Consider the following 13014-nt stretch of genomic DNA (forward strand, 5'->3'; position numbering starts at 1 on the left):
CATCCTCAACCACACCAAAAACTTCACAGCAGCTCCTACAATTCCGAAAACCAATAACGGAGAAAAGAAAGAGAGAAATAACAGATGCCATAGTTGAGTTCATCGCTATGAATATGAGACCCATTAATGTAGTTCAAGGCGAAGGCTTCAGAAAATTAATTAAGAAGATGGAGCCCGACTACACTGTCCCAAACCACTCCAGTATTTCAAACGCCATAAAGTACAGCGATCTGCGAGGCCAAATTTCTGCTATCGTTGCAAACTCAACAGTGTGAGTTTCACAACGGACATTTGGACCTCGGTGAGTATGGAGGTGTACATGGCTGTCACCTGTCACTTTATTACTCAGGAGTGGGAACTCTCTGACTTCGTTTTGGAAACCAAAGCATTTCAGCTGAGCCATACGGGAATCATCATTGCGCAACAGCTTGGAGACGCGGCAGACGCCTTCGCCATTCCAAATTATAAGCGAGTAGCCGTTGTTCACAACAATGCCAGCAATATGAAGCTGTGCACCGAGATGCTGAAGAAAGAACCGGAGAAATGGGGCAACGTTCAAGGGGTGAGCTGCTCAGGACACACGCTACAGCTGTGCATAAATACAGCTCTAAAACAGGACCGAATACGTCGCACAGTTGCGGCTGCCAGGAATCTCGTGGGACACTTCAAAAAAAGTGCAATGGCTACAGCTGCTTTGAAAGAGAAACAAACGCAGCAGAACGTTGTAGATCACAAACTAATTCAAGATGTCGCTACTCGTTGGAACTGTACGTGTGAAATGCTTAACCGACTGGTGGAGCAACGATGGCCAGTGACAGCTGTTTTGTCAGATCCCAGCATCACGAAGAAAGGAGATCGCACCCTTGACTTGACAGCAGACCAGTGGAAACTGGCACAGGAGACAGCAGAAGTACTGGGGCCCCTAATCACACTCACAGAACTACTTTCACAGGAGGCAAACTTATCGTTGTCTGCAACAGTGCCTATGCTCTTCAACCTGAAGAAACGCCACCTGTCACCGGAGGAGGATGACAGCCCTGCCATCAGAGAAATGAAGAAGACCCTCGTCACGGAGATCGACAGCAGATGGCAACTGTTAAGTTTGGAACCCGGCAGCATCTACCTCCTTTCTTAAGCACTACACCAGCAATTTAAGCACCTCAAATTTCTTTTAGAACGAGAAGAAGGACCTGGTCTAAATTGAGGTTAGACTGATATTAATATTTTATATTTATATATTGTAATTTAATATGATTATTATGCCACACTAGGCTACTGTATCTTGTGCACAACAACGAATAGATCTGACTAAGAAAATGCTATTGGATTTTAAGGTTGTCCGCCTGGCTGAACATCTGCACCAGCAACAGACCGTTCCGGAGATGGAAGAGATGTCAGGAAGCCATGGAGAAGAGGAGACTGCCGTCGCCGTGCCACCACCAAAAAAAAAAAAGATTGGAGATTTCAATGCTGATGCAGTCCGATGATGACGAAGAGGAAGAAGAACACGGAGACAGCGTATTCGACAAACATATTTCAAAGACACCACTAAAGTACAGTCGGGCCCACTTGCTTGGTGGAAACAAAACAGTGACCGCTACCCTAAACTGGCATTTGCAGCCAAACACCTCCTTTGCGTTCCGGCCACTTCAACTCCATCAGAGCGGATTTTCTCAAAAGCTGGCTACGTCTTTAATAAGACCCGAAGTTCCCTTTTACCTGAAAATGTGGACAAACTCATCTTCCTCGCACACAACATGAAGAGAGTGTAGGTAGACTGCAACAACCTGTCCTGATAGACCTGATTGTGATTTATTTGAAAGTTCGACTTTTTCTGTTTATTGAAATGTGAGCTGCGCTAATTACGCTAGCCAGACTAAAATTTGTTTTCGCATTAATAATTTTAAGTTACCTTTGTTTAATTCTATAAGGGAATTTATTTTATTTTATTTAAACTGTTCATTAATTGAAATGTGTGATGTTGTTATTGAAATTGTAATTGTTATTGCTACCGTGTTCTTTATTAAGGCTATTACAGTTCGTTCATTTATTTTTCGTTTTTCTTTATTTAAATCTCCTTTTTCCTTTTATTTAAATTTCAATTTCGTTTTTATTTATTTCAATTTCATTTTTATTTATTTCAATTTCGTTTTTATTCATTTACATCTACCCTACTTTGTCAGTGAGAAAAATATTATAAGACTATTCCTTATTAAAAATATTGCTTAAGTTAAAAGACCTGTGTGTGTGTGTGTGTGTGTGTGTGTGTGTGTGTGTGTGTGTGTGTGTGTGTGTGTGTGTGTGTGTGTGTGTGTGTGTGTGTGTGTGTGTGTGTGTGTGTGTGTGTGTGTGTGTGTGTGTGTTTTATATCATTAGTGAAGTGTCCGTTCTCGGAGCATAAGCTCTGCTCGCGTGAGGCCCACCGCTTCCCGCTTTCGCTGTTCTGTAGTTTATTAAAAGTTTATTAATTCTGAACGTGTCGCGTGACGTGTCTCGCCTGTCTATCTATATTGCACCAAATACGACACTGCGCTCCCTTGTGAAGTCGTTTGGATGAACGGTTCTCGGAATAATCAAAATGCAAACGGACAGACATATAGAGATTCCGAAGCTTCGAATATTCAATTTTCATTACTACCGAAGCTTCGAAGCTCAAAAAATGGTGTTCGGACCAGCCCTAAAGCAGACCGGGATGACTATAGTCACACAGGGTGAGCTGCTCTACCACGGTCACCTCGGGACTCGATCATGAAGTTAGCGCTGAAGCGGTCATATATTGAGGAAGCCAATGGCTGCATCTACCATATACCCCAGGAGCCTCTGAAACTTCTTTCAGTGGGACCCTTTCTCACTTCAAACACCAGCTGAACACACTCTCATTGGAGAGACGTGTTAGACCGAGTCTATCTCCAAAACTGAAAGAGAGATACTCAGCCCGTGGGTGAGATTACTGTCTCCCAGTTGACCTGAAGACCCAACAGGTTCTGGAGCACTCGAAGGGAAGGACTCTGTACTGATACTTCAACCCTCACACGCAACACACAGGATGGCCTGCAGCGCGGAAGGTAGAGATCTGAAGCACATGTCTTTCAGGTCGGAGATGCAGACCAATCTTGGGCCAAGATGGTCACAACCCACCACCTTGTAGCACGAAGAACGAGTTTACAACTGGCCTTCATACCGGCTGGCTAGCCAGCGGCGGAACAGACACACACACACAAACAAAGACTCCACCTGGCCCTCACCCGGGGGGAGGGAGTGATCGTGCCCCAAGAGCATCTCATCCATCCCTGGATGGCCCGCTCCGGAATGCTTGGCGACGAGCAGGCGGAGGAGCTGCCACCGGCAGCGGCTGGAGGCAGCAGCTGGCCGCCGGGGCAGGATGTGCCGGAAGACCTTCATCTTAGCTTGAGTGGCAGAGAACTGTTTGGATGCAGTTCTCCGCCGCGTCGCCGACCAGCCCAACCTGGGAAATTTGGGAGACCAGGAACCGAACCTTGTCAGCATCCGCCATATCTACCAGGCTGAGCCAACGATGGCGCTCCTGGACCACTAAACAGCCGTCAACACACACAAACATTTAGAATTTGTTGCTGTTAAAACAGCAGTTGAGAGCTCAAAGCTCGCGATCACCGCTGCACTCGCGCTGTAGAACACCAGCACTGGGAGAGTCTTCCTGAAGAACACCGACACACTCGCTCGTTGTAAACAACAGCACTCTCAGAGACATCAAACGATCGGCTCCGAAGCGAAAGGCAACTAGTGCGTGCACCCACTTCCGTATTTATACCCGCGCCATGGGGGCGGAGTGTGTGATGCGAATCATGCACGCCAATTCCATTGGCTCGTTCAATAGTACTCGAAGAACATTGGCTCTCTGACGCGATCCCCATTCAGTCGACATCGACTACGTCCTACGTTATCGACTGAAAGGGAACCAAAGATGCCAAACTTGGTAAAGCATGTCAAAAAAGTGCCATTTCAAAATGAAAACAAGTGTGAAAAAGTTTTAAGAGCTCTTTTGGAGGGTTATATGTTAAGTAAATAACAGCTTAAATTTGCATCTGTACTTCACACATTATATCACAGGTAGTGATACTCTGAAATTAACTTTTTACCAAAAGACCAAAGCCGAAATGAAAGTTTTAATTTGGCAGAAAACTGAAACCAAAAATAAGGTTTATTTAATAATCAGTTAATTAATCAAGTTAACTTAATAATAAAAATTCAAATAGTTGCACATTTGTCAACTTTTTTATATTGAAATTACTGGGATGGCAGGCGCAAAAAAACAATTATTAGTGAAGTTTTATTCATGAATTAACTGAAAGGTAAAAAAGTGAGAAATCAATTTTGTCAACCTGGCCCTAGCTTCCACACAGCTGACATGTTTACCTTGTTGTAGCATATCAACATTGTGTGCATGAAATAGACACTGACACATTCATAACACGCAGATGGAGAAGCGGTAATTAAACATTACCATTTGGTTAATGATTGCCACACTCCGAAACTGTTTCGGCAATTCATTTTCGCTTGAATATTTTCAGTTTACTTTAGTTCAAGTACAAAAAAAATCACTGACCACTTTCAGTTGTTTGGAAAAGACCAGCTAACACATTGTGCTGTAAGTCTTATTTTGTGTGTCACAAATGAAAGAAAACAACATGAGGGTGTGTAAATGATGACAAAATGACAGTTATTTTAAGCAGAGAGAGTCAGCACTGACTTAATAGTTATTTGCAGTTAGTGGGAAATACTTCTAGATTACTAAAACAACTGTAAAGGGGGTGATTATGCACCATTCATGATTTTGTTAAAGTCTCCTCCAAAGATCACATGACCCAACTCATAGCTTTGGGGGTTAAAATGTTTAGATAAAGCTCTTTAAACAAACCAATCCACATGGACCTTGAAGACTCACATGCCTCTTACCCTTTCATTGACTTTATAATTACAGAACCTTTGCAACCGACAAGAACTCAGGACCATGTATGACCTGTGCATGATCTTTCCATGTTGTACATCTTGTGCATGTGTCATGATAGATGCAGCTGTGTTTCTGGCTGCACGCTGTAATCATTAACATGTGTTTTTATGTCATCAGTAACGCCTGTTTTCACAAGTGCTCCAAGGGATTTGACTGTGGAGTCTGGATCAGATGTCCAGATTCCGTGCAGCGCTCAGGGTGAGCCCACACCTATCATCACATGGAGCAAGGTTAGATCCATTGGCTGCCACATTCCCCAACAACTGGTCATCAAACCATTTCTGCCACTTTGGTCCCAATGGGACTATTCTGACTTTGTAACCAGACTCATTTAAACAATCTTTGGTCCTGATCTACAGGATGGAGTCCAGATTACAGAGAGTGGGAAGTTTAATATAAATCCAGATGGCTATCTGGAAGTGCGTGACGTGGGGCTTGCCGATGGCGGCCGATACGAGTGTGTAGCCCGCAACTCAATTGGATATTCACCATCTAGCATGGTGCTAACAGTCCAAGGTAAGAACTGAAGTCCATAACCACAATCAAATGTAGTTGTTTAGGGATCTACCATTGAAGAACACATTTTTTGTCGACTGCTAGTAGGTATAATGTTTTTTGCATTCAAAAATACCTGTATGGTACATAACAAAATGAGGTCAGGTAACAAAGCTGATAGATCCTTGACATGTAAGGTGTGTTCAACTTCGGTTCCGGCTTGTTTTAACCAATCGGCAAGATTTGCCAAATGCAGACGGGGCTGAGTTGAAATGGAGTATTTTGTGTATTTTATCACAGATGAAGTAGATTAGATGCAATATTTGTCAAATATACAAATGTTTCAGACATTTTCATGAAGCAATTAGCGGAGGTGAAGATTTCAGAATAAGCACGAAAACGTATTTCTATCTGAATCCGACCATTCGTGAAACAGCTGTGTCTGGAGAAAGCACTGATGCTCAGTGCTTTCATCCAGCTCAGTTCAGTTCTCATCCAATAGTGTCATTGCAGTCAAGTCAATAATATTGTAGAATGTTAAATGTCCCGAACTATGCAAGCCAAAAGGCGACAGTGGCAAGGAACCCAAACTCCATCGGTGACAGAATGGAGGGATAAAAAACCTTGGGCTCAGTCGGAAGACCAGCTCTCCTCTGACCAGACGAGCAAACATTTTGTGGTATAATTACAGGCGGCATTAAAATTCAGACTGTAGATTGAACCACCACCTCCACTTCCCCAGCTCCACCTGCCTAGATCTGCACCGGGTACCTTTAAGGCCCAGTATACTTACAGTGAAGTTCTTTTTTGTTCTTCACTTGGAAGTAAAAGGAAGATCTAAACACCTGAGCAGTGGTATACTGTTCTGATGGCAAACATCCCGATGCTGCCCACACTGCTGGGAGTGGCGTTTAATATTTAGTGAACATATAATTATGTACTGCGCACCTTCCTCTCGATAACACAGTAAACACAAACAAAAATGACAGCAGTGAGAAAACAACAGTTAAGCATCTGATCATAGCAATGGATATGTTTCCCTGAGCTCTGCAATTCTGTCAAGTCACGTCATATTTATTTATATTGCTCTTTATACAATAGCATGCTTTAAAATAAGCAGCTTTACAGTATTAAACATGAATAAATAGTGTCAGCTGCTTTCAATTAGAATTACAAATTAATTTTCTAAAGTATTTTCATGTGTACAGCAGCTCTCTTGTGTGTTCATGTTTTTATTCACGTCTGACCTTGACGGAATGAACAGAAGAAATGAATTGGAGAGGATTTCCTTGTTGTACAAGGTGGAGCCTCTAAGACACACCTAGTTAATACCTAATCGCCACGGACCAGTGCTAGTTTGAAGCTGTTTAAAAGCCAGTGCAATTTTTTTGGGAAAGCTATTACAAGATTGACATATTCGATTGAATGGATTGCTGTGGACTGTGGACCCATGTGCAGATTATAATTTTTACTAAACTCCAAGCTTTTATTTATAGTGATGTTTGTGTGATTCTAGTCCCACAGGTGAGCAGGGAGGGTGATCCATTTGTCTCGACGTCCCTTGAAGAGGCCATTCGGAGCATAAACAGCGCAATAGACTCCACCAGGAGGCAGCTCTTTGACGGGTGAGCACTCGGTGCTGCTGGCAAAACATGCCAAGAAAACAATTCCTACTGCTGTGAGTCACAATGCCGTAACCCATCAGGAATTTTCTGGGACCATTTATGCCTTGGACAAAGGCTGGTCACTGTGGTATGATTCCTAATTTCTCACTGGAAGGGGACCCTGCACTTCGAGCTTGTTGGTAGGGGAAGGTATTTTGTCTGTCGAGAACATTGGCAGATCACGTTAGAGTTGCGGGCTGGGCTCATTGAGCTCATTGAGAGTATTTTTGTTTCATAGCTGGAGAGGATTTCTTTAAAGACTAATGCTTTTTGTATGAAGTCTGAGAGATAATGTTATCCTAGTAAAGAGAGAATGCCAAAGATTTTTCCTTACAAACCTTGAATGACTGTTTTAAATTTTAAATGCTTATATTAGTTGACATTTTGACACAGCTTGCCAAGACATTAAAGCATATTCTGTCCAAGACAACTGGTCATGGGTGAAAATCTTGAAAAAATCTGCCCTTGTTTTTGGCACAAATTACCTCAGATATATTGTTGTAACCTGGCACATTTTTAGTTCAAAAGAGATAATATGTGAAGTGAAGCCAACTCTCTGAAGGATACAAATTATATTAATGTTGCAGACTTTGATGTTCTTTAGCTTTTGTTTGAATCAACCCCAACAGCTTTGGAGCAAATTATTACTGTTGACGTTGGCAAAGCACTTATTCTTTGTTTGATCTGGTTCTCTCAAATAACCCCAATACACACTGAATAATAGTTGACAGTTTATTAGTTATTCTGGCATATATAAACAAGGTTGTTAGGCTGTTTTTTTTTTTGTTTGTTTGTTTTTTTGTTTTGTACTCAGCTGTATAACATTTTAGGATGTGACTTATTAGAACATGGTTGCAATCATACTGTATATTTTGCTCAATTAACTTTAGTTTAATGTGCTATGGAAATTTAGTGGGCATACATTTTTTTTTAACAATTGGGTCTGCTAGAACTACTTAAAGGTATGCATAATTATCGACTGCTCTTTGGTGAAAATGCATTTGAAAGCAGTGTTTAGAGTGGACAACTTGGATCATCCACTTTTTTCCACTGAAGCTCAAAGTATGGAAGTACTTTGTATTAAACGCTTGAAAGGAGGTCATGTGCATATGTGGCCATGTTAAGTGCTTTGGCAGATTGATTATGCTGGTCAATTGTCTTCAGATGTGCTTTTCACTAGGACTAAATTTACAAATTTTTTTTGTAATAGTCTGTCACCATTCTAAAATAATGTGTGTTCCTGCAAAACATTCGACCTCTAACTAAATAAGTTTGTGCTTTTTATTTATAATTTTGTGAATTTAAGCAAGACACTATATGCAGAAACATTTGTTTTTTCATGGTCATTTTTTAAAGGCTTTTCATAACGTAATATTTCAGACTAGAGGAAATAAAACATCCCAAATATACTTAAGTGTTTATTTTATTGCACTATATCTATTTGCCTCTGTAGATCAGTTAGAATAAATTCATATCTTTAAAGGCGGTTTTCTCAAAATTAGTATATCTGAAGGTTTTATCATTTAAATTAATTTAATTCATCATATCATTTCAATTATTTTATACAACATTTTATTCCTAAAAACAGTATTTTTCTGATTTATGAAGTGGTAAAAAAAGGATTTTTCCAAAATCCCCTCTGTAAAAACCTACTACTTAACAATGGCAACAAAATGGAGGAAGAATTTTATTCTTTTATTCTGATTTCTGATCTGGAAATGTAAGCAGATGAGTACATTTTTAATTTGATAATGTTTCATTTGCATATTTAAACAACATTTCAGAAAACTTGTAATGCAAAAATGTTAGCAATTCTTTATGTAATCAATCAGCTGGGGAAGTATGATGATATCTATAAAAATGTCTTGCCCACGGTTTGAAAACTGTGAAAAAGAGAGAGATCAATCTCATGTTTTCTTATTAATCAATCTATCTACTAATCTGTCAGTCAGACATAATACATGTCTATAGTTTGCGATTTTGTATTCTCTTCCAGAGTGAGTCTGAATGGCTTTTGTGAATGTGGAAGTTAATGTGTTCTCCACCATCATCAGATCTCCTCGTACCCCTGCCGAGCTCTTGGCTCTGTTTCGTTACCCTCGGGACCCCTACACAGTTGAGCAGGCCAGAGCCGGAGAGATTTTTGAGCAGACCCTACTTCTTATCCAGAGGCATGTCAACCAGGGCCTCATGGTGGACACAAATGGAACAGGTATCTCACACCACCATCCCGCTCTTCAAATTTATAGTTTTTTTTAAAATGACAGACTAATATATGGCAAAAGAGGGACTTACAAGATTTCATAAAATGTTCAAAGATCATGCAGTTGATACATTTGAAAATCTTTCTAAGGACTATAACCTTTCAAGTAATCATTTTTTTAGATACCTCCAAGTAAGGAGCTATATAATAACAAATATACAGTCTTTCCAAGACCTCAGTCCTATTGTGGAGCATATCTTGAAAGTCTATGAAAAGTCGAGCTTCAAAAATGTAATGGGACAAATTTATAACATTTTTAAATAAAAATAATGATAATCAAATTAATAATATTTTGAACTCTTGAGAGAAAGACATTGGAATAACAGTGACTGAAGAGGAGTGGAGTTAGGCATGTAAAAATGTTTTTTGCTATGTTAAGTCCCCTTATTGGCAGGAATATGCGTGGAAAATATTGGTTAGATTTTTTAGAACACCACTGAAAATTTGTAAATATACACATCAAACACAATACTGTTAGAGAGAGTGTGGTGAATGTAATGTTGACCTGGCTCATGTCCTTTACACATGTTCAAAAATCCAGCCATATTGAGTTAATGTGTTCGAATCAATTATTCAAATCTGTGGTTACAATACTAATTTTGAACAATTACATGTCATGTTGGGCATACAGCCGGAAGGGTTAAACGAAGAAAATTATTATATCTTCTGGGTGTTGAGAATTACTGCTATTAAACAAATAACTCGAAAAAAATTGATCCACCCAGGTTGGATAAATGGATTGAGGCTGTAGAAAACCTGTATGAAAATGAAATAACGCATAAGATGAGAGGCAAAATGAAGTTATTTAAGATGAGATGGTTCGCATATGCTAACCAAAAGCATTGAAAAACAAAAACCAAGCATGGAGTTGGACCTGTGTAATTAGATGAGACATGGATGTAATCTCTGTGATATATGATGCAGCTATATGGATATATGATGCAGTTATATGGAAATTTGTATGTTTTTATGTAAACATGTATATGGAGATATATGTATGTATGCATGTGTATATATGAATATATGGGTGTATATATGATATATGTCGGGGTACGTATGTATGTACATGTATATGTGTATATGTGCTTGGTTATGTATGTGTGAATGCATATGTATACATTTCCTTCTGTTAATATTTTTATCTATTTTTTTTTCTCAATTCACTGGGGTGTAAGGGAGGAGAAGGGGAAGAAGGGGTAAAAAGGGTGAAGAAAAAAAAGGAAAGAAAGGAGAAATATACTTTGTCTACTCTGACATGTTAATTGTATGATCAAAATATGAATAATTTCACAATAATAAACAAAAAAAGTAAAAAAAAATATATATATATGGCAAAAGAAATGTCTGCTTTGCTAAATGGTCAGCAGACACTGTGGCGCTTCACGCTGCAGAAGACACGACTCACTGTTTTTCTGGTTATGACAACAGCACAGCTTTCATTGCCACACTATGGCAAAATGGCCCCACATGTTTGGACAAGCCTTGCCCCAATCTGAGCATTTACCCTCTGGACACATTCACTGACGCAAATACATTGAAGGGGTCAACACAACTCTATTCAGGCACAATTACTTGCACCTATCTCGGACTACCCTTGGGTAAAAGAAGTGCATACTTTAAAAAAAAAAAAAGAGTACTTATTATGGAAGTAATATACTTTAAAAGAACATAACATGTAATTAAGAGTCTGACAACATTATATTCAGTTCACACATATTTACAATTAAATGAAAATGTGTTATGGTTTAAATTCACCTTAAATGCAATTAGTTCACTTTAAAAAAAAGACACGTTAAGACAGTCATGAAAGTGTACTCTCCTCACACTTGTGTCTTCAATTTCATTAACAAATTATCTGCAAGTACAGTTTTTTTTATATTTTTTAATTATTACTTTATTATATAACTAATAATTATGATTTGAAGTACACTACATGTGCACATTCAATTCAATTAGGCCCACTTCTTTTTCACAAGGGTAGTCTACCGTAGAAAAACTTTGAACTATCATCATAGCGTCTGGTCCAATTCTTGACAATAATCATCCACTTAGACAGCAACAGACTGTCACGGAATGGGTAGATTCAAGATGCGAGGACTCAAGTGCAGAAACAAATGGGTATATTTATGAAGCAAACACAAACAAAACTCCCTCGTGGGGGAAAACGAGAACAATAACAGGCAGGATCAGGAAACACAAGGAACTTGGACAACGAACCAGCACAGGACTGCAAACACAGTGAGACTAAATAGGGAAACAAACATAAGAGGGTAACGAGGGTAATGAGATCACAAGGTGGGCGGGGCTAGACAATTGACAAAAGAGCACATGGCACAAGGAAATAAATAGGCTTGTTCGACTTGAACCGGCGCTGCGCAGACCGATCGGTTGATGACATCAAAGTACCGCGAGAGCGATTCAAAAGCATAAGGAGCCGTCTGCTCTCTAATCGCTCTCGCGGTACTCTGATGTCATCAACCGATCGGTCTGTGCAGCGCCGGTTCAAGTCGAACAAGCCTATAGACAAGCCATGTGCTCACAACAGACCAGACTAAACACAAACACATGACAAACCGGGAGTGTCAGAGCTCTGTCACCAAACCAAGATATAAACCAGACAGAAGTGACAGAACCCTGACACAGACAGGTATATTTTTATGTACCGTTTCAGGGCAGGTTTATCTAAAATGGTTGTAAGTACATTATATATATATATATATATATATATATATATATATATATATATATATATATATATATATAATTATGTACTTACAACTTATTATTTATTGTACTTATTATTGTACTTTATATATATATATATATATATATATATATATATAATTGTACTTACAACTTATTATTTATTGTACTTATTATTGTACTATATATATATATATATATATATATATATATATATATATATATATATATATATATATATATATAGAAAAATGTGTGCATACTTTTGTCATGTGTTAAAACTTCTGGTTTTAGAGGGTCCTAAAAGAAGGGTCTGGTTTTAACCAGGCTAATCACTTAATGCTTACACCATGTGTGATTTTTAGAGTCATTAAATTTATATTAAAGAGTGGAGTTTCTAAGATCTTGGCATATATGTTCTAAACCAAGGGTTGTCAAACTGGGGTCTGGTGACCCGCAGGGGGCAGCAAGGGAGTGACAGGGTGTCCATGGAAATGTCTAGAGAAAAACTGTGTAAAATGTAAAAAATAAATAAAATGATTGCAATAATATAAAATAAAGTAAAATAAAAACAAATTAGTTAGTTATTAATATATAAAACAGATTAAATTGGATCAAAATAAATAAATAAAAATTTTGTTTAATAAATAAAAAAATTGTTGGTTAAAATCTAATAAAACAGATACATTTAACAGTACACTATAGTGCTCTATAGTACTATAGTGAATAGAAAAAATATACTAATGTAACTTAATAGAAACTAATTTAAGTGTATAAATTGGGTATTTACATTACAACTGCATTTAGGTCTCTTTACAAAATAATAGGAGCACAACACTAAATAATGATGCCTTACTTTTTTTAGGTAAGATACTTTTTTAAAATGTTGACCACATTTA

The 13014-nt window shown here is 38.6% G+C and overlaps 1 protein-coding gene across 2 annotated transcripts in view; it reads left to right on the forward strand.

The window, feature by feature from the left end:
- Positions 1–13014, forward strand: part of pxdn (peroxidasin) — a 117336-nt gene that overhangs the window by 80927 nt on the left and 23395 nt on the right. For both annotated transcript variants that reach the window (XM_077238566.1, XM_077238567.1), the window contains exons 13-16: positions 5108–5220; positions 5350–5506; positions 7002–7110; positions 9204–9361. In XM_077238566.1, coding sequence (XP_077094681.1) covers positions 5108–5220; positions 5350–5506; positions 7002–7110; positions 9204–9361 — 537 coding nt within the window. The remainder of the gene's footprint in view (positions 1–5107; positions 5221–5349; positions 5507–7001; positions 7111–9203; positions 9362–13014) is intronic.

Source organism: Siphateles boraxobius, unplaced genomic scaffold (assembly GCF_051911475.1).
Source record: "Siphateles boraxobius isolate OS27281-9 unplaced genomic scaffold, OSU_SipBor_1 22, whole genome shotgun sequence".
Lineage (NCBI taxonomy): Eukaryota > Metazoa > Chordata > Actinopteri > Cypriniformes > Leuciscidae > Siphateles > Siphateles boraxobius.